The 22,762-nt window shown below is 40.3% G+C and overlaps 2 protein-coding genes across 2 annotated transcripts; both read left to right on the top strand.

The window, feature by feature from the left end:
• Nucleotides 1–4,384: 4,384 nt before the first annotated feature.
• Nucleotides 4,385–12,137, top strand: thap7 (THAP domain containing 7). The gene is made up of 6 exons (XM_076753751.1): nucleotides 4,385–4,478; nucleotides 6,034–6,164; nucleotides 6,367–6,446; nucleotides 7,286–7,423; nucleotides 7,573–7,683; nucleotides 9,415–12,137. The coding sequence occupies exons 3-6, from the start codon at nucleotides 6,367–6,369 to the stop codon at nucleotides 10,790–10,792; spliced, it is 1,707 nt and encodes a 568-aa protein (XP_076609866.1). The 5' UTR covers nucleotides 4,385–4,478; nucleotides 6,034–6,164; the 3' UTR covers nucleotides 10,793–12,137.
• A 2,198-nt stretch (nucleotides 12,138–14,335) lies between these two features.
• Nucleotides 14,336–22,665, top strand: s100v2 (S100 calcium binding protein V2). The gene is made up of 3 exons (XM_076753711.1): nucleotides 14,336–14,552; nucleotides 19,355–19,486; nucleotides 21,096–22,665. The coding sequence occupies exons 1-3, from the start codon at nucleotides 14,544–14,546 to the stop codon at nucleotides 21,264–21,266; spliced, it is 312 nt and encodes a 103-aa protein (XP_076609826.1). The 5' UTR covers nucleotides 14,336–14,543; the 3' UTR covers nucleotides 21,267–22,665.
• The last annotated feature ends 97 nt before the right edge of the window (nucleotides 22,666–22,762 follow it).

Below are 22,762 nucleotides of genomic sequence, written 5' to 3' on the forward strand. Positions count from 1 at the left end.
TACTCTCAGCTTCAACATCAGAATTCAAAATCCACTTACATATCTGAGGTAGTGTAGAAAAATTTTAAATAAATAAATAATAATGTAACAAGTCAAACATTTGTCGGAACTATACATTCACTGAGCTACAAAGACTTTTCTGAAATGTGTGAGATTATGATTTTTTTTAAAAGAAATACTAATAGACATGAGTATCACAGTAATATAAAGTACAAAAACAAGGTTACAACATTGTTGAAAATGTACTATGTCATCATACTACGAAATTGTGGACTCTTCTCATTGAGAAATTGCATACATTCAGTTACAGAGATGTAGCTACTGCAAAAGTGTATTTCATTAAGTACAGTCAGGTCCATAAATGTTTGGGGGAGGCACATATAGAAATGGTTGTAATTCCTACACTGTTCACCTGATTTGGACGTAAATACCCTCAAATTAAAGCTCAACGTCTTGACTTAAAGCATATCTTGATTGTATCATTTCAAGCCCATTGTAGTGGTGTACAGAGCCAAAATTGTGAAAATTGTGTCAATGTCCAAACATTTATGGACCTGACTATAGGTGGACATGTCTCCAGAGGCCCATTTCAGCTTGGTGATTTCTCCTGTGTACATTGGTTCTCAGGAGCTTTTCAAGGATGTGATTTGAGAAAAACGTTTCTCACAAGTGCTGCAGATATGTCGCTCTACACTTTTTGTGTGTTCTGACCATGAACTACTAGAACTGACTGGTCTCACACATATTTTTGCAAATACAAGGCTTCTTTCCTGGATGAGATCTTATATGACTTGTCAAACCATACTTCGGCACAATCTTTTCCCACAGGTGTTGCAGTGCAGTGGCTTTTCTGCAGTGTTGGCTCCTATCATGTGGACCAAAAAGCCACTACTACAACTAAAATCACCTCTTTATTCTTATATGAGTTTTCAATTGTGATGACCGACAGAATTTTAACCCACATGTTTTGCAAGTAAATGGTTTCTCACCAGTATGGATTCTTATATGAGTTTTCAGTACTGACATGTAACCAAATCGTTGCTCGCAGAACTTACAAAGGTACAGCTTCTCACCTGTGTGGATTCTCATACGCCTTTTCAGCGGTGGCATGGCACAGAATCTTTTCCCACAGGTCTTGCAAAGGTACAGCTTCTCACCTTTTCTCCTGTGGGCTTTCAGGGCACTACAACGTTTGAAATCTTTCCCACATGTTTTATAGGTATATGGCTTCTCTTCTGTATGGATTTTCATATCTTTTCAATGCTGACATTTCACATAATCTTTTCCTGCGGGTCTTGCAAAGGTACGGGTTCTCACCAGTGTGGATCCTCAGGTGTCTCTGCAATTTTGACTTCCACTTGAAATCTTTCCCACAAGTGTCTTTTGAAGACTTCTTTCCTGTGTGATTATTACAGTGGACCTTTGACATGGTAGAGTTGTTGTCATTGTTAGATGCATTGCCTCTTCTGCTTCTTCCTCTTCTGCTGCTGCTGCTGCTGCTGCTTCTTCTTCTTCTTTTGTTGAGTTTTATGTCGATTGGCATTGATAGAAATTGCATTACCACCACCCACTAGATTATAACAGCTTCATTGTGAAATCTATTCACAGTGTCCACCCAAAGTGGTCCCATTCATGACATTGTCCATTCTATAAGATAGACCCAGTTGTCTGAGTTGGTGAAAATCCTCGAATATGTCCACAATGTTCTAGAATCTCCTGGCAACGTCCAGCACCATCTTACTCCCTTCTAACTTACCCTATTTCAACAGCACTATTGATAACCACGGCAATAAATGCCAAAAATCCTCTCATGTCCATGTACATATTCTGAACAGATCCATTCCTTTTGTGCTGCAATTCCTTTTTAACTGCTACTATTTTGCAATTTCTCTCCCATGATCAGTGTTGGACAAGTGACTTTGAAAATAAAGTCCACATTACTAGATACTTTAATTTTAAACATAATAGTTTGTATATTCCAAAATACAAATATTGCTTTGGAAAAATTAGTGTTTGTACAATGTCTGTTCAGAAGACGGTGGATAAATGTTATGAATGTTACAAATTTTTATTCACTTCTTTGAATGTCAACAGAGGATTAAAATTACTAGCTGGTTTAGGAACATCACTATTACTGAAGTCTTATCATTAATGAGATATCACTCTCAACACTGTTTTCTGCTCTGATCTTATTCATTTTAATTTCAGGAATTCTTGGACACTTTGCTGAGGTCCAGACATTTTGCTTGTTCTTCATCTTCTTTGCATCCCTCCTCACTGTTCTTTCCCACATTTCCTCCATCTTCTGAGTCCTCTACAAACTGCAGCAACATGTTCATATTTATGACAGTGGAAACATCTGTGAACAGCTCTTTCATATGGCTTCACCTTGTAACACACATATTCAAGGTGCACTCTGTTAACTTTCCTTCAAAAGTTAAATACAGAGTTACTGTCCTCCCTCTCCCTATATCAGAATCTTGTCAGTCTTTGTGTTTCACACACACCTACACTGTCCCAAAATGACTTGGCCTCGACTGACACTGGCACACCCCTTCTTCCTTGCTTTCTGATCCGAGTGGGATGCAAGTCACACAGCTGCAACCTCCAAATGACCAATCTTCAAGGCTCTATCTCTTTGATGCTTTGATACACATTCAATGTTAATCATCCCACTGAGCGAACATCTCCAAGTCTTCCTCCTACAAGTTTTCCAACCACATGTGGATCCTTGAAAATCCCACCTGTTTGTGTCACCATCATCATCTGCTCAAGACTCTGACTGGAAACTACTAAATACTGCTAAAAGCGCCTGTTGAATTCTTGCCGTGTTGTTTCATGTAGGCTTTATAAACATGGACAACCTGGTGAAAAATACTAGGCTGCTTCATTACCAGCACTGGAATATAAATAACTGCATTTGCCATTCTCAAATGCATTCATCTTTGCAATGAGGATTTATGCACCACAACTGTTAGACAATATCCCTCTCTATGTAACTGTCCACAGATTATTCTTGCTGACACAGCCTGATCATGTCCTGCATCTCAGTCACCACCAATTGGAGGTGTGATACTGCTTAATTGAAGGGCCAAGCATACATTGTATTGGTAATCAAACCGTAATTTTTTTGTGTGAACTCTAAAATCTCTTTAATCTAAATGCAGGAGCAATGGGAACTCATGGGTTAAAGCAGTTGCTTGTTCATGCTTTAGCTGATCTGTCATAATAACAGTGGTTGAAGTATTCAGTCCCTTTACTTTTGTGAAAATATTAATAATATAATATGAAAATACTCCTGATACTCCTGAACATTTGAAATTTTCCATAGGTGCCTTTTATCTTTAAGAAATGACTGAAACACAAACAATGATATCAAACTTTTTTTTTTTTACACTATCTTGATAAATATACAAACATTCAGAATAAAGTATTTGCAAATGACCCAAAGAAATGAATTGTCTTTGAAATGCTTTTAGAATGACAATTAATGGAATCCACCAGCTTCAACCATTAGCAATGTGTCAATTTGATCACAACTGAAAGGTCAATTTTTCATCAATATACTCATCAAGATACCCAGACTCCCTAAAAAAAATCTGTTTTATTGGTTAAGTAACATCATAAACTTTATGAAAAGCCATTTAGAGAATGTTCTTAATGATATGTGCCTTCCCGCAAAAACACCAATATAATAAGCTACATTAGGTTATTTCTATGTTTGTATAAAAGACATGTAGGCTACTGCATCTGTACATACATGATATGCCTTTTTAAAAGCACATGAAGTCAGCCACACAGATTACTACACAGCACACATTCGCATAAGAGTTTTTCTTACACTACCCACTTTGCTGCTGTAATACCTGAAATTTCTCCACTGTGGGACTAATAAAGGTATATCTTATCTTATCTTATCTTATCTTAAATTCTTCTTGTGAATTGTGAACAGTGGTATTTGTATGCTATTGTCATATCAAGCATCGACACGCAAAATTGAAGTAAAGCGAAGTAAAATGGTTACATGACAGCAGTTTGTTCATTCATATAGTAGACATAACAGTAAAAACTCAAAGCTGCAGTTAAAAACTCAGTGAGGTGAGTGTGGTGTAGTATTTGAAAGCGACGTTGAATCCCAACTTTAGTCCACATAACTCCATCTTATGGGACAACAGAACAATTATTATTATTATTATTATTATTATTATTATTATTATTATTATTATTATTATTATAAGACTGCGTATTGTAGTGCAACATATATTGATCAGATTGGTTGAAAATATAAAACACTCATATTCAAATCCAACTTAATATCTTTAAGGCCTCTTAAAATGTTGTTCCTTCCAGTCAGATGCATGTTTAAATAAAGTTTTATTCACACACACAAAAAAAAATGGAGGACAAATTAGAGGAGGAAGAAGGTGAATGAAGAGACGATCAGCCATCTTCGTAAGGTCGAAATTTGAAGCGCAGTGGTAATATTTTTAGTGTGTTTAAATCATTATTTGCTCCAGTGATTTCCGACGTGTAACTGTAACCCAAAGCTGGAACCGGCGCCATGTCCGTGACGTTTACGTCCGTTAGCATGTTACTAGCTCCAGGCTAGCAGGCAATGTGTGGATCTGTGTGTGACTCAACTTAGCGGCGCAAAGTTCGGCAGCAGCAGGAAAACGATGACAGTCGCTGCATGACAAGTGTTCTGTAGTTCATTGCATTCTGTCAAAAGCGAATGCGCCTAAATTGATACAGCTCGTCGCTTAAAATCCAGTCGTGACGAGGAGTCACAGGCAGCGGTAATGTTATTTATCCGCTGGAGCCACCGGCGACCACAGCGGTGTGCTAAAACTGAGCCTCCATGGCTGCTGGAAATAGTCCAAATATTTACGTCGGATTTCTTTACGTAACACAACACACTGTTCCGATTTAAGGACGCAGTGAAATGTCAACATTGTTTTTAATGCTGATATCAAGAGAAATATACATACAGGCCAACAAGTAACGATACAACAAACAAATAGAATCAAGATTCTAAACGAGAAATAAGTGAATTATGAGAAGTGAAAAGTGTTATGTATTTTTTCTTTCAGAAATATAACATAGTGTTTTTTGTTTGTGAATTAAAAATAGATTTATAATTGAGATTTCATCATGTGGAGAAGCAAATTAGTTATTTATAAAGATAATCGTCATCGTCTTCTGAAATGCTGCAACTAATGATTATTTTCATTATCGGTAAATCTGCCAATCCACTGACATTGTAGCACTGCTACTGTCTGCATAGTAATATTTGAAAGAAAGAGAATATTCTAATAATGTTAATTTTTTTTTAAATTAATTAATGATACCAGTTCCTGACCATGAGCCAGTAAACTTCTAGCATGTCTGCATCTATCGACCTCTGTCTATTTTCACAGGACTCCGTCCATTCCTTTCTGAAAGGTAGTAATTCCTAATTCCTTCCTGCCCCAGAACCTCCTGGAGATTCTTTGCCCTTGTCATTGTCTCTCAGCCCTGACATGCACTACTGCATGTGGACGGGCTTGTCCGATCATTCACAAAGCCAGCTCCATGAACTTGTTTCTTTGTCATATTTGATAATTAATGAAATATCTAGGATTTTGACTGCTTTTGGTACAAAACAAGATATCTGAAGACTTCATTTCGTGATTTTTAAATTTTATTTTATTTTTTTTACATTTTATCGACTAAATGATTAATTAAGAAACCAATCAGCAGATTATTCAATAATGAAATAATACACAGCCCTTCAGTCACAATTTCACATGTTGGCATCATCCACACCAAAAACTACTCGACTGTTCCCCTGGCCCCCGGTTCCATATCCCAACACATTCTTTCACAATCTGGTGATTTTGATTTGGTAGCCTTCAGCTCGAGCTGAAATGAGTCAATAATTCATTGGTCAGTTGATACAAAACTCTCAAAAATGAGCTAATTTTCAACTGCCATTGATCGGCAACAGCTATGGCCATAAAATCTGACTTACTGCACTTTTAATAACCCCTCCAGAAATGAAACCCACAGCTTGTACACCTGCACAATGTGGTTCACAGCATCAAACTGCTGACCTGCGCTGATCCAGGGCAGCCTGTGCAGAGGCTGTGTGCGAGGGTGCGGTCCAGTGCAGACTACATTTAAAGGTATGCTCCTGTCTATCAGCTGTTTTGCACAGTTGATGGCATTAATAAGTTAAATTTTAAATCCGATTAAAGTCCAACTCATCCAGCAGGATGTTTTCTGTTCAGAGTGACTTCTCATGCTTGAATCAACTACACGTGTTAATGATACTTGGCAAAACATCAAACTGGCTCCTTATTTTTCGCATCACTGTTTTTCTTTCAGATGCCAAGACATTGCTCAGCAGGCGGGTGCAAATCTCGGGACAATCGTGAGACTCGTAATGCTGGTATCACCTTTCATAAGTGAGCATTTGACTCATTTTGTAGAGCGTCTTGGTTAATGTGCCTAAGTTTTTAAAATGTGCTGCTTTCTGTTGTTTCATCTCTAATGTATTCAATATTTACAGCACTGTGATAGCAGTGCATCATGTTGCATAAGCAGCTTGCTAATACATCTTCCAACAACTCTTGAGCTTTACATGTTCATTTAATGTGCAGACATATGAACAAAGAAATGGAGTTGTTGGAACCAGCTCGGGATTAGAGCTGTTTCTTCAGCAACTAGCAGCATAAACATTAAAAACTCAAAGCTGCCATTTGTGGCAATATGAACCCATTTAGATTAGAAAACACTGACAATGATAAACACTATTTACTTTCAACATTTATTGAACATTTTTGAGAAGACTTTGTGTTTTTGTTTTTGTATTTGATATTTAGAGGTATGCTGAATAAACAGAGGGCCAACACTACATGAGGCCGTTTTCAGTTTAAAACGCAACAGAGCAGATTATCATGACCGCAGGGAGCACGCAGTACATATGCTGCCATCTTAAAAAGGTGCCTGTAGAAAGTGTTGTTACAGTTCAGACCCAGCACTGGACTTGTTGGTGAACTCACTACATCATGCTCACTGGAGAGCATGCATTCAATACAAATACATCAAAACAAAACACTATCTGTTGTTCAACGTCTTGTCTTGGATGTTCTTTGTAGTTTTTATGTTCTGAAATGTCTCCCTATGTAACTTGAATTTGACAATTGAAATGATCCATTACAGGCAAGTGATGACAACATCAAAGGGACAAAATGTTGTTCGTATAATGAAATTGATCAGTAATACTTGTCATTGTGATGGGCAGATTACCAAAAGGAGAAACTCGGAGGAACCTTTGGATCACCAACTCCCACCGTGCAGACTCCTGGGATCCTCAGACTGACTTTGTCTACTTCTGCTCCAGACACTTCACCCCAGAGAGTTTTGAGCTGACTGGATGCAGGTAGGCCCACTCAATCAGGACATTAAGAGATGACAGATATCAGCAGTGTAACTCAATTTTCTGTTATTCACAACCAGTGCAAAATACGAGTCTACTGCTGATGATGATCAGATAGCAGCCTGAAATATAGTTGGCCTTTTCACTCACAGTGGGATCAGAAGACTAAAGGAAGATGCGTTTCCTACAGTATTTGATTCCTCTTCAGCAACCAAATGCAAGAGACCAGGGACACTGCAGAAACAAGAAGACATTTCTGTCAGGTAAACACAACTGACGCAGGCTGAGTCTGATTTTTTCAGTGCGAATGAGAGATGTCTGGAATTACCTCACACCAGCCAGCAGCTCAGAGGCCTTTCAAGACAGGACATAAAAGATTCTCAGCTCTCAGCTAAAATGGCATTGACATGATTTCACATCCGTCCTGCATTACTGACTTTATTTTAGTCCGGAAAGCAATCTGCAAAACAATAGATCCAATTTTATTTTCCTTTTATGATTTATGTTTGTTTGTAAATTCTAATGTGGCTAATAACATGATATTAATAATAAACTCTTGTTATAGCACTTTTCTTAATGAAGTTACAAAGTGCGTCACAGAGAAAAGAATATTCAACAGAATTGTTTTTGGTCGACTTAAGAAACACATGTATCCCTAAATGTCGCCAGCACCATACATGCAGCTAATGTACACCTCTCATGTCTAAAAATATCAGCAAGATCACTGCAGGGCATTCATCAGTGAAACTGCAGCTATCATTATACCATTAATGAAAAGATTGATTTGGGTATTCTCTCCAAGAAAAGCTTCATATTCGTACACCTTTACAGCAGTGTTGAACAAGTTCCTTTCAAAATGCAATACGTTACATATTACTTTCATTTGAAGGTAATAAGTTAAGCACTACTTTCGAGTTGCTTCCACCAATATAACTGTATGGTAATATTATGGTTCTAACATGGTCTCTATGGCAATATTACCTTATGTTTTGTTTAAATGGGAATTTTACTGACGACCTTTGTCAGACCCGTTTTTCCTTCTTCATGCAACAGCTCTCATTTGAATCTATGCAGCTATGCTGCAGGCTCATGTTTGAGCTGTTATGGGCGTAACCGCGACCTGAAGCATTTATTTACCCTAAATGCAAATGCTGATGTCCAATAAAAACACACTGAATAAATAAATTTTACATTTTGCAACCTAGGCAGAGCAGAGTGTGCCACAGACACCAGCCACACACACACAAACAAGTTTGAACTTCTATCTTTGCAGGGCACTCATTGACATAATGTATTCCCAAGCTCTTTACCCTAATTTCAACCATCACAGCTAAATATTGAAGCCCAACCCTTACTCTAACCATAACCCAAACCTAAAATGGGTACATTTAAAAAAAATAACAAATCTGGGGAGAACTACCACATTAATAACATTAACATGGCCTATGAAATAAAGAGGAACGCATTTTCATTTGTCCATCAGAATTTTTTCCATACAAATCAAATCCAAGTTATTAAGTTTAAGAAGAAGCTTTGGGATTCTGGTTATATTAATCCCTAATTACATAAAATGAGTAATGGAAATTCTAATGTGTTCATTATCAAAATAGCCAGAGTCGAGGCCATCAGACAGAGGCATGAACAAGCTTTTTTCCAGTTAACAGTAAACCCGGAAAGCTGCTCAAAATGTTTGTCAGACCAAGGTGGGGAGAGGGAGAGAGGGATGTCCTTACATGTGACAGTCAGGATCACATCACATGCATACAGGCCACTGGTACAGTCAGATGTCCCACACCTTATTCCAGGGGTTTGGGAACTGGCTCTAAAATTGATTCACTATGTGGGTACAAGAAAGGACAGCAAAAGAATATACTCCATAAAAGAAGTTACAGAGATTACCCACACATGATGGACACACACCCATCTGTATGTTACACCATGTGAATGAAAATCTAATGCAACAGATATTTCTCACTTTATCTTTTTTTCTGTAGAAAGAATTCCTGCTCAGGCGAGCAGGAGAACACTCAGCAGACAGACAAATGTCCGCCTTCAGGAGAACCCTCAGATCAGATGTCAGTGGCAGCAGCTGAGGTGACTGATGAAAGCATACCTGCATCTTCTCAAGAGCCTTCAGGGGTGGAGGATCAAGAACATAGTCCTTCACCACCAGCAGTGACTCGTCCCCTCTCCCCATCATGTTACATGAGACGCCTGCCCCCACCTGCAGGTTTCTACCTGTCCAAGGAACACAACTATGCTCAGCTCTGCCCCCTGTTGTGGAGGAGACGTTACAACCAGGCTATTGACTGCTTGGAGAAGGCCTTGCGACAGCTGCATGCAGCCAGGCGGAGGGAGAACCGCCTGCGGAGCACTGTTCTGAGGCTCCGTGATAAACGGCTGAAGCAGGCTCTGCTTGTGTCACAAGACGGTTGTAAAAACAGGGGGGGCTGGACACCAGGGGGGGAGAGGAAACGAAGCAAAGGAGGCTGTAGCCATGAGGAGAGTGAGACTGATACTAAATCTGAGGATATAGGGGTATTTGAGGACAGATGTGTGGATCAAATGGAGTTGGGAGGTCGTTTTCTTCCAGACACCAACAGCTGGTGTGAGGAAGAGAAGGGATACTGCTTTTACTGTGGAAGAGGACAGGTACAAGTTGGTGGTCAGGTATCATGCAGAGTTTCAAAGACTGGGAAAGATGTCCAGTCTACAGTTCACGAGGACTCTCTGAAGATTCAGGGGAGTATTGAAACCAGCACTTGTAGCAGAGCTGAAAGTGCCAAAGACATAAAGATAATCAGGTTGGAAAGACCACCTGGGAACAGTGTAGAAACCAGTTACTCAGATGTAAAAAGTTCAGAAGTCTTGCTCCAAACTCAAGGTCTTCAACGTGTGATCCCTGCCGGGGTGTCTCTGACTGATGTTCATGAACAGGCTTTGCAGTTTTTAGGCTCTGAGCAGAAGCTGCTGCTCTCTGACATGTGTGAAGGGGAGACTGAAGCTGTGGGACAGCAGCATGACCTGGACCTGCAGCAGCTGTTCTGGATACAGGACAGTGCTGAGGGACAAGTCATTCTGGTGCCTGTTCCCGCTGAAGAGAGATTACAAAGCATTCTCAAGATGGACGGAGTCGGGGATGAAGTACAGAGCATATTGGTGTCAGAAGTGGATCTGAAAGGAGACACAGGACACATGACAGAGAACAGTGGAGGTCTGTCCAGAGTTGAAAGAGCCTGTGATGGTGAACACAGTGACCAGCATTCTGTTATCAACACTACATCGGTGGAAATGAGAGAAGATGTGAGGGAGAAACTTAAAGAACACCTAGAGGGATTTCAGCTTCAGCTGAGCACGGAGTTTCTAAACTGACAGGATGCTTTGAATGAGCACAACAAGTTTGTTTTGTTACTTCAGCATCAAGTGAAATATTCATGTGTGTGAGCCTTCTCTGTCAGAGTAGTTGAATGTGCTGTAAACTGGGCAGATCTAGATGTGACAGCACTTAAGAAAACTCAGTAAGCAGTCAAATATGATGTTGTAGAGCAACATATCTTTTTTAGAATCTTTAAAGACAAATTTGAGCCTTGGTCACTTTAGTAGGTGGAGATCATTGTGGGTTTGGCACTACTGTGTATGTATCAAAGCCTGATGCATCGTCTTCATCTGTGCCATAGAACTCCATTGTTGTCCAGAAACTGTTAAAACTCATCAGTGAGCCACACTGTTGCACAAGGTGGCATGTTCCTTCATTACCCCGATGCAGTGTATGTGGGATTGACTCAATCACTGTCTTGAAACACTCACTCAAGCATCTAAATGGATAACTCCGCCTCTGAAATAGTCCATCAAAAATGCATTCTTTCCTCCTGCTTGAGTCAGGTTTGTTAAAGCTGCAGTAGGTAACTTGTGTAAATGTAATTTTTTGTTATATTTGCTAAAACTCTGCCATGCCCTGACAGCAGTACATGAAACATGTCACCTGTGAAAAAACGACTTCATTGGTCCCACCTACTGCTCTTACTGCGCTTTCACAAGAATCCACTGCGCCCAACACAGAACAACCAATCAGAGCCAGAGGAGCGTCTGAGGGAGTGTCTGACATCTGTCAATCACTACTCACACACGCTGCGAACCGCCTCCTCCCTCCTCTGAGCGTTGTTCACAAATGATACTGTTTATTTGTGAGGTGCTTTAAAGATTTACACCTTCACTGGGAACCAGTGAACCTGAAGATTAGATCCACAGACGGTAGAAAAATCCAGACACACTAACAGCTTTTGGGCTTTTCATGGGATTTGTTGACAGTTAGGAAATATAGAATAACACTAGAACGATCCTATAATGAAAAAACATTAAAGATACAGTTTGTAAAAGAATAAAATGAAAGTTAATCTCTGACATCTTTGATTGGTCAGTTATTTTTTCTGCTCCCCTCTGACTTTCTGACTCAGAAAAACTTGTGGCCGTTATACTGGTCCACTTAAAGTTTTCGCGATGATCCACTATGAACGTTCTATTTGATGCACTGAAGGAAAACGTGCTCATGCCAAATAGTTGCAGATGACTAGAATTCAGCTGCTGAGTGACAGCTGTCACTCAGATGTCATAGAATGAATGCATCTTGGGGTTTTCTCTCATTTCTGCACTCTGTCTTTTTGTTTGTTTGTTTGTTTTTTGCATCAATTACCTTAAATAAACATTTCTTATACACTTACATGTTTGCTCCCTTTTCTCCATATGCTTAACTCGTGCTGTTTAAAATCTATTTTGGAAAGTCCTAACAGATAATTCATTTATCAAGAACAACAAATCAGATTTGCTATTGACACCATAACTTGTTACAGACTGAAAGAAAGGTAGTGTCCATCTTTTGACACGCGGAGTAGATCACACTGTGAGGGTTGATGATGTGAAGCACCTGTAGGTTTTATCAGGTATGAATACCTGTGAAAGGGTGATGCTGTTTACTCAGCATGCATTACTCTGGAAGGCCCACAGCCTCTTGTATCCATCTGCAGATTGAAATGATAGAGAAGGATAACTCTAACCACACTTTGCATTGTTCCATGATCATCCCACCAAAACGAAACCCTCCCCAGGCGTGGGCAACTGAATGCTCCCCAGGCCTTTTTACTCATGTCTTTCTTGTTCAGTCACCTGGAAAACTCAGAGTCTGTACCCATTGAGGTTAAGTCAACCAGTATAATGACTGTTTACCGTTAAACTGTTTGCAGATTTTAAGATATTATTTACCGAGTCAGTAACATGCTCAAAGTCTCACTCCACTGATTTTACATATCCAGATCTGTTTTCTGCTCATGCTTAGTCCTGCTCAGCCTGTGCAAACAGTTGTATGGTTTGTGGCTCTGGATGAGCAGAGAAAATAACCGTGATGATGTCATGGTGATGTTATGCTATTTCAGCCTGGGTTTGGAGAAAATAAATCTTCGATGTGTGAAAGATATGGGTGTATAACTGGCATGGAGGGTCTAACAAAGAATGCTATCAACTGGCATAATGGGAAGTGTAGGATCCAGTGTTTTTGGAGTTTGACTCACACCAGGGACTAATAGTCAGGCAATCTGTTTTTAATCTGTCTCTCGTGAGTCTCACCACCCAAACCCCTTTATACAAGTAAAATGCTAATTTCCTGGAGTCGCCCTTTCATTTGTTGTGAGTGTTTTGTATTTCAGCGACATAAACAGCCCACCTAGCACGTTTTTAAAAGGCCCCTGAAATGTCCTTTTGGAAATGATGCTCTCTTCAATGCAAGGTCAGTTGTAGTGACTTGTAGGAGCACTGTGTAATATCACAGGAATGTTCGATGTTAGCTCAACGCTTAATGTGTGAGAGTCTGTTTTTGTGTGTTCATGTATGTTTGTGTTCATGTTTGTGTGTTAATGCAAAGCATCTGGAAGCAGCACAGTGAAGTAATACTGAGGATGAAGGAAAGTGGGAAAGGTTGATAGTCTCATACTGAAACAATTCACTGTGGCCTCTCTGATTGGGTGTGGCATCAAGCCTTCCCTGTCATATATTCAAGGACCTGGAGCAGAGGGAGGGGTTGGGTCTTTGACCATGTAAATCATTTAAATCATGTATTCTGACACACCCTTCACCTCGAGGACATCAGCTGCTGTCCACAGTATGTGTTCCAGCCAGGAAAAAGCTCTCCTTTTAGTTCAGGCTGAGTATTCGCTGTCTGCTGGAATTCTGTTGATTCTTTTGCAGTTTTTTTTTCTTTAGATAGATTCTTGTGGTTAAGCTTTCCCCTCACTTATACACCCACCCCACTGACTGTCTGAAGTCATAAAACCGGATAGAAAGAATGCGGTCGAGCCTGTTTCCTTCTCCCGCTCTGTCTCTCCCTCCTTTTTTTAATTGAAAACTCTTTTTCAAGAACATAACTTCAAGGCATTTCCCACAGCCTGAATGTCTCACTGGTCTGGAAAGATTCACGCAGAAACCTGCACAACCAAAAGTGTCTGGTGTCATATTAATAGTTGGTAGAAAACACAGTGACAGTCTGGAGGAGAAGCAGAATACCAGCCTCAACTTGCAGGCAGTTATTGCGCAAAACAGTGTCCAACTTTAACTAAAGGTTTCCAGATGTGGAATGAGTTGTCTGTTGAATGTGAGCTGCGTCGAAGTGGAGATATCGAAACACATCACTGTACACACGATTCTACATCCACAGGTTTATTGTTGAAACCACCATATATATGTGCGCGCGTGTGTCAGTGGATAAAAATATGTGGGCGCGTGCGTCAGTGGAGTTCTATGTGTGCGTGCGTGCGTTAAAGGACGTGTGTGTGTGTGTGTGTGTGTGTGTGTGTGTCAGTGGATAAAAATATGTTTGCGCGCGCGTGTGTCAGTGGGTTTATATGTGCGTGTGCGTGCGCTAAAGGGCGTGTGTGTGTGTGTCTGTGTGTGCAGAGTACGGGAGAAGGCACGGCCTCGGCTCTCAGCTCCCTCTTCCTGACTTTTCTCTCTCTCCTCTGAGGGAGGATCCAGGAAGGCTGCCAGCTGGTGACAGAAGCAATGATCCACTGACACACAACAGCAGCGAGCAGCGAGACACGCAGGAAGAAAAGTGACCGCATTCTAACTCACAGTCGACATGCCTCAGGTAAGAAACACTATAACTATTCTTTGAGAACTACACCTGAGTGAGGATTCACTCAGTATTCTAATGTTGACGTTTTAACGAGTTTTCATTTAGTTTTCACGGGGAGAAAAACTTGCTTGCTGCTAGTTCTTTCACTGCAGTTTAATAAATCTACGTGGATTTGGGTTAGAGGACGTTCACAAAGTAGGAGTGACGCCATGAGCGCGTAACAAGTCGTAAAAGAACGGTTTCCTGCTGAAGACGCACCATCCCACGCCAGCGGTAAAAGAAAAAATGTCGGTGAGGAGCAGCTTCCACCCGGACGGGACGAACTGTTAACTGTCGGAGTTTCACTGAACAGACGCGCAGTGTCCGGCCGCCTCTCTCTGATCGCACAGACTGAGTTTAGCATTTGAAAGCAGCACTTTGATCGAGGCTGTTCTCACGCACGGGCTCCTCAGATGTGCGCTGCAGCTGCCCCTCCCTGAGAAGAAGAGTTTCTTCAGCAGTCAGCCCTGACATTCCGACAGGAAGACAGACACACTGACACATACTCTGACAGCACACGCGCAACATTATTCTGGGAGAATATTACAGTGATCGCCAATCAAAGTAGATCCACTAAGGAGGTCATTTTTGTAGCCAAACTGCTGAACACAGTAAGTGAATCAGGGGCGTGTCTCATTTTGAACGTAGGGCCCAGGTGGAGCCCTCCACCTTTCTGTCTGTGTTGTACATCATGGTTGTGCAATGCAACATGGCTTCCGCTCTGTGGTGGGACCTCTCACTGTTCCTTCTTCAGTAATAATGACAGGTTAATAACCTGCCATGTCCAGAATCTGGAGCGGAAGAGCACCATGGGTGGTCTGTCAGCTTCCTGTGGGGCCCTGTGCCAACCTCTGGTCCCCACTTTGTCCCTCGAAAAGAAAAGGGCCAGAATCAGCCCATATGAAACAAACCTTTTCAGTAACTTTCACCTCCAGGCTTAAAATATATGATTGAAAACAGTTGAGAGCAGAAATTTCTGGGCAACAAACAATGTTCAGCTGTAACCTGGGGTCAAGGAGAATGTGGTAGAACTTGCCCACTCTTTAAAATACGTTACAAATTGTATTATAAAGCCCCAAAACAAGTTTCTCCCGCCCCACTGTTGACATTTGAGAGACTGTCTTTGTTTGTTCTCACTGAAACTAATTCATTAAATACGTATCTACTGCAATCCACAGCAATCCAATGAAGGTTAAAAAGTTCTAATTGTAAAAAGTAACATATATACACAAAACAGTTGTTTGCTGACATGAAACAAAAGCCTCCACATTATTTTGAAAGTGCTTGTATGAGAGACCCATTGACTCATTTGGTATCATTTGGTTAATGTAATCATGAAATCCTTTAGCGAATACAATGAGGTGTTGAAATGGTCTACCTATGTCATGTCTACAGTCATGCTATTGTTGCTTTTTCTGGGAGTTTTTTGCTGAAGTGAAGAGGACTTGCAGCAGCTTGTGAGACATCAGTCAGAAAGGGTGTGGTTTTGACAAAGCTGTTGGGCCACATGCATTGAATAACTGTAGCAAGACTGGAGCTTGTTCTACTGATGGCCAAGAGACAACCTGCTTAAAATGCTGCTCTAATCAATATAACAGCAACACTGAATCAAATGGCTGCATGTGATGTTTTTGGTGTTGCTCACAGTGAGGAACCTACAAAGAATTCTTACCAACTCTTCAGCTCTACACAGCTTTTTAGTCGTTTAGCTCATTAATGTGATTTAACAGCACATGTAAAGATTGGTTTGGTCTCACAGCCCTTATCAGTATCAAGCAGGCAGCTGTTTTCAGCAGGAGAAGCTCCAACAAACCCACTGTCCACTATCTGCTCAGCAACAGCCAACAGACACAGTCAGAGACAAACTGGTGAACATAGTGGATCATTTAGCAGCGAAAGAGACAGATATTTAGTTAATGGAGATCAAAAACAGAGCTGAAAAGAACAAGAATGTTGGACTTACACTTATCATGTGGACACAAATGCAACTTCAAAGGAATTCTAATGTTAACTGCTGAATGTGATTAGAGTGCTAATTGCTAACATTGTCTTATCAAGCTCATCGGGTGATAATATGTTGTGCTTACGGGTTGTTACATTGTGTGTGCATGGAAAAAATAAATAAGTTAATAAAATAAATGAATACTGCTTTAAAGCTGCAGTAGGTAACTTGTATAAAAGTAATTTTTTTGTCATATTTGCTAAAACAGTACAGTACATGAAACATGTAATCTGTGGAAAAAAATGGCCCACCTACTGCTCCTACTGCAATTTGCAAGAATCCACCGCGCCCGACACAAAACAACCAATCAGAGCCAGAGGAGCGTCTGAGGGAGTGCCTGACATCTGTCAATCACTACTCATGCACGCTGCGAACTGCTCCCTCCGCTCATGCTGCCGGCTGCCACTCAGTCAAACAGTTCTGCGAGCGGCATCAGGAGGCTAGTGAAAGCTATGGCGGAGCAACAGTCACCCACAAAGGAGAAACTGCCCGTACCACCGCTGACAACAACAGCATATACGGCTAAGACAGCAAATAACCATAAAGATAATATGTTGATTGTTACAGTAACACTCTGCAGTGCGTACGGTATGTTAGCGACTGTGATGTAGTGGCAGGGCAGAGTTAGCTTGTTTCCGATGCTAAGGCTAACGTTACTGGTTGTCATGGCAGCCACGCAGATGCCACGGGGAGGAGGGGCTTGGAGGCAGGGCATGAGTGCAGCGGAGAGGGAGGGGGAGTGACGTGGAACTTGTGTTTGTTCAAATTTTCAGGCTATTTCTGCTCTCTTCTCCATCTTACCTACTGCAGCTTTAAACATTTGTAACCTTTTGTATTTTCCTTATGAATTGCATTAATTAATGATGGCAATAGCAACGGTAAAATAACTACAAAAAGCAAGAGCTACAAATATGACACTCAACATTCATTGTTGACCTTGGAAACAGTCATGCTTCAAGATCCATTTAATAGCTGTCTTGGAGCTTTCAGTTGTATCACACTATCTTCCGCAGCAGATGGAGTTTGTTCAGTTGTCATAAAGCATCAGATGTTCTGATGATGTTAATATTGTCTAAGATGAAAAATCTTCTAATAAAAAGTCCACCTAAGTCCATTTTTATTGAGGAAGCTCATGTGCTATGATTGAAAGCCCCAGAACAATTGCTAAATATACCTTATGGTAGATTGTTTTATCAGCTCAATTATAAAACTTATAACTTATATAAACATATATACATCAGTTTTACAGCCTTTTACAGCCTTACATCTCTGCTTTTTAAGATAAGTAAGATAAGACTTAATTGATCCTACGTCGGGGAAATGAAGTTGTTACAGCTAGTAAGGTATTAAACAAAAGACAGAGATACAGCTAAACGCAGACACTGAGGTGGACCAAATGGTAAAGGGCAGGTTGGTTCTCCAGACTTGAACAAGTAAAGAAGTGTTGCTCACATTCATGGTTAACAGATCTGCAGCTGTTTAAGTGTCCACATATCTACCAGGTAATGGCAGTCTATGAGAGCCAAAGAGTTTGACTGAGAGCAAACACTAACTTCATCTTCAGTGAGAAGCTGTAGGATATGTGTTGAAAAGTAACAAATGGCATAAACATACCTAAAGTCTGCCTGTTTCCTTCTTGCTGACCTTACAACAATGCAGGAGTTGATGATTCAGCACACAGGAAGCCCTCACATTGATAAAATGCAGATAATGACCTGCTGTTCTGTTTCATGACAATCCTTTTTATCGCCATCCTTTGAATTCCCAGGTTTCCTTCAGCCTGCTTTAAAGCAGAAGGAGACATACTTGCCTGCTGCTGTTTGACTTTGCTACTGGAGGCCATTGTTCACATCCTGTCTCCTACCAGCAGCAAATTTTTTTTTACTAAGTTGTTGTTTTACATATGATCATTAGGAGTGGAGGATAGGGATAGATACTGCTATGGTGGTGTATGTAATATTCTAGTGTGACAGTAATCTCCCCCATCCTTGAACCTGGAATTAGTGATTTTTTGTCACTTGGGGGAAGCGGAAACAACAATGACGCATCATCACCTTTTAATGTGATGCACAAATTCTGATATTCCCAAGATCAAGAATGAACATTGAGTGTTATTTTTATGGCAGGTCCTTTTTGTAGTTCTTTCACTGTTGCTATTTCCATCATTTAGTAGTACAGTTCATTAGGATGTACAGAGTATTATCATTGTTTAACTAATTAAAGCTGTATTGATTTACCTGGCCACTTACAGATGTCAAATCTTGTAAACACAACATGTCAGCTTAAGCTGGTAGGATGAACGTGTTAGCAAGAAGTTCACTAATCACACATCCAGCAATTACAGAAACGGCCCTGATGAAATGAATGCCAGACGTCATGAAAACCAGTAGATGGTAGTAAAGTTCACCAGTGATGGAAAGTAGCAAGTTGTAGAAGTATGATGGCTCCATATCACAGCCCACATTCACAGGCACCAGTAATCGTCTGGGGTAGCCGACTCATGTAGTGACTCTGACTTCATACAGAAAGCAGTCGTTATGAAGCACACTGGTTTCATGGGAGAGCTGGTACAATTGTAACACCACCACAATTGCAACAATGCTTTTTTTCCTCAAACTAAGATATTCATGCTTGTTGGCAATGGCGGAGGTTTGTCCGTCCAGGTGCCCTTCTAGTTGAATTTGCAGAGGCAGAGCTTCTTGATGAATAGCCAATAGCAGAGCCTGACCGTGTCTTTCTTCCTCTATTTATTTCTTCCGTTTCTTCTCCCCAGTTTTCAGACCTAGAGAATGCCATCAACACACTGGTCTCCCAGTTCCACTCTGCCTCAGCAGACAACAGTCCAACGCTGAAAACTGATGAATTCAAAGGTCTTGTGTCCTCCCAGCTGCCTAACCTTGTCAAGGTAAGAATGCTGCCAGTCTCCATGTGCTTTACTTGCAGCCAGACCTGCTGTTGACTGCAGCAATTGGGTGTGGCATCACCTGACTCACTTCCCACAAAGACAGTCAGCAGCAGAGTCACACAGGCCACATACACACAGCAGCAAACACAAACTAGACTTGTACACACACCTATAAGAACTAGGCTCAGTTGACTCCTTGGAAAATGTATCACCTAAGCTTTAATTCAACTGACAATAAAGGTGTTCATACCTTTGAAAATCTGTTGTTTGAAACATTCCTTAAGTCTCTAATATTTGTGTCTTATAGTCTGTGGAACACACCAAGTATATGAAGGGACAAAGAAGTTTTATTATATTGCAGTATGTTAAGTAGTCTTAACATTTGTGCATGTTTTAATATACTTTGCTTTCCACCATGAAATTGGGTCTCCTTTATAGAGTCCATGACCGTAGTGGCTGCCATCCTTTGCAAAGAGCCAGATAGAAAAGGAGTTAAACTTCAAGCCCACAGATGATATTCAAACCATAGTTTTCATCAGAGTATTCCTTTAAAAGATACAAACATGGGAAAATCCTCATCAAGGCTTTTGGAGTTAAGACTCCAATCTTAAGATACTGCTCTCTGTTTTAACTGGTCATTTGCATCAGGCTCTAACGCTTTGTCTCGACGAGATGTGCCTCGTCAGCAGCACATCCTATGCAGGACTTCTCCAACTGTCTGTACTAGTTCTATTTAATCCACACTTTCCAAAGTGTACAGGAGCAGACCAATATTCTTCATTAAACAAAGTTGTCAACATTCTCCAGTTTGAGGATTTGCTCCTTTTCTATGGGAACTTATGATGGGCATTTGTCACCTTTTTGCCTTTATCCATATATTTCACATATACAGTATATGATAAGACCCTACAGATGACCACAACAGATCGCATGATTCATTTTTCTCCGTAAAATGTTAGTTACAAAAGAAACCCTAATGTATGACCTTATTTTACAAGTTTATTTTGTGCAAGTTAAAGCCCTGCAAAGTAATGATGGAATGATGGAATGATCATGGAGAGGAATAATAAAACTAACAGTGTATATATGAGAACTTGAAGTGCATGAAGGATCATTCTTCAACGTGGGTCTTCTTTTTAGTTGTGGGGACAATTAGTGAATGGCAAGCGCTGCTTTTCACTTCACTCACACAGCTTTAGCCTGCCCATGCAGCCATCAAAGCACTGACTTTGGGCACTGAGCATTGTACAAGTGCACACAAACACTCACAGTGGATTATTTTTCCTGGATTCTGATATATATGTATTTTTTGAGTCAGCATATTTAAATGTTACATATCCAGCTCCATCACCTTGATGCTTCTGTTTTTTTTGCCATATCCAACTTCTTTTTTAGAAATGTCATCATGTTCAAAGATGTCAGCTATAGCTTTGATGAGTACAATGTGATAACTGACAAATACAGTAGGAGCTCATTTGTAATAGGAGTTAAGTTTCAGGTACTGTTTAGCGTCTTCTCTTACACAGACCACACAAATCATTTTAACTGTTTTTGCTTTGCTCATGATGACAAAACATATTCCATATGTTGTCTTGGTGTGTTCCTACAGGGGATTGGCTCAGACCAGGTACTGGGTGAGATCATGCGGAAGATGGGCGTAGCTGATGGCGAGGGCATCTCTTTCAAGCATTTCTGGAACTTAATCCAGTCATTAGCCACCACGCAGCACGGCATCCTTGGCGGCCAGAAGGGCACCTCATGCGGCTGCATCCTCCTGTGAAGAGCAGGCTCTCAGCCCAACACACGAGCAAGCTCTGAGTTTCCAAATTTAACTAAACAGAGTAACAGTATGCACATCACTCTCCCCGTCAGGTGTTTGACAGAATACAAAGACAAAGTCTAGTCTGCACAAAGCAATCTATTCCCATCCTTTATGACTAAAACATGACACTTTCTAAATGCTGTGATCTCTATTCAGGTTTCCACATTATGCTTCTGCCAATATACTGCCCAGCATCCTTTGGCACCAGTAAAAGTTCAAATTCAGGATATTTTGCATTTAAAATCCTTACATTGTCCAAGTCTACATGTTGCTATGTATTTCATTTTTTTAAGAATCAAAATAAAATAAAATAATCTAATCTTCATACATATTGTTAGCTAACATCTATTTGTAGCCATTTTTTGATCCTGAATTAAGTAATTTGCAGTAATATTGGCTTTGGTTCCTGTTACTGGAGAGAACAATCTGATTTGTTGTCACAGAAGGTTAGATATCTGTCTTTTGTTTTATAAACCCCCTGATTTTGTTCTGTTGCCCCCAGATTCCCAAATTTTCTCCGAGATCAAACTCAGAAGTGATCTATGATGAGGTTTAAACCATCACCTGAGCAGGTGGAGGAGATCTGGGGAGTGGAGGTGCACTAGCTTTGAATTTTACCAGGTGCTGGGCATCATCACGGACATAGTCATTGTCACTTTTGACTTATGTTTGTTTTGTGTAATGGTGATTCATGGTGCCTTCCAATGGTGTTTACTTCACTAATAACTGGATGAACCCCCCACTGTTGTGGTATTCACAACTTCATAAGCACATTTTCTAAAAGCTTAAAGCAGAGTGCTGACCGTTTGGAATCCATGGAAGCATAGCTGTAAAATAGAAAAGATACATCACCATCTTAGAAAAGAGAAGAGAACAAGTTCTTAGGTGTCCATTTTTTTTTTCTCACTTGCCTCATAATGATCATCTCATCAGTTAATCAAATAGATGCCAAGCATGTTCTACCTTTCATGTAAAAATTGTTTAACTGTCAGAAACTTGGACACATTTAAACAGAATTTCTTTCTTCCTCCGTGCAGAACGAACTCTCGGGTAATTCTCAATTCACTTTGTCTGAATCTTCAATTATATGACGCCAATCATCTCAATTTGAGCTTGTGTCAGTAACAAAAAACAAAAGTGTAGTTTGGATTCTTTATAAATGTCAGTATGTTTGACTTTGCAGTCATCTGGAGAAACATCTCAAAATGTGTGCTTTACAGTCCATTTAAAAGTTTCTACCAGTAATGCTTTACCCTCTGATCCTGCATTTTCTATGTATTTATGTTTTGTAATTCTTTGTATTCTGACTTGTGTGACACCTCAAGAAAAATGATGCAATAAACATACAAAGAAATCACCAGACTGCATTTATTGTTTAATTATTTATTGGTTTGATAAGTAAATAGTTTTTAAATAGTTAATATGAAAATGTGAAGTATCTGCTGAAATAGGTT

This window comes from Chaetodon auriga, chromosome 17 (assembly GCF_051107435.1).
Source record: "Chaetodon auriga isolate fChaAug3 chromosome 17, fChaAug3.hap1, whole genome shotgun sequence".
Classification (NCBI taxonomy): Eukaryota; Metazoa; Chordata; class Actinopteri; order Chaetodontiformes; family Chaetodontidae; genus Chaetodon; species Chaetodon auriga.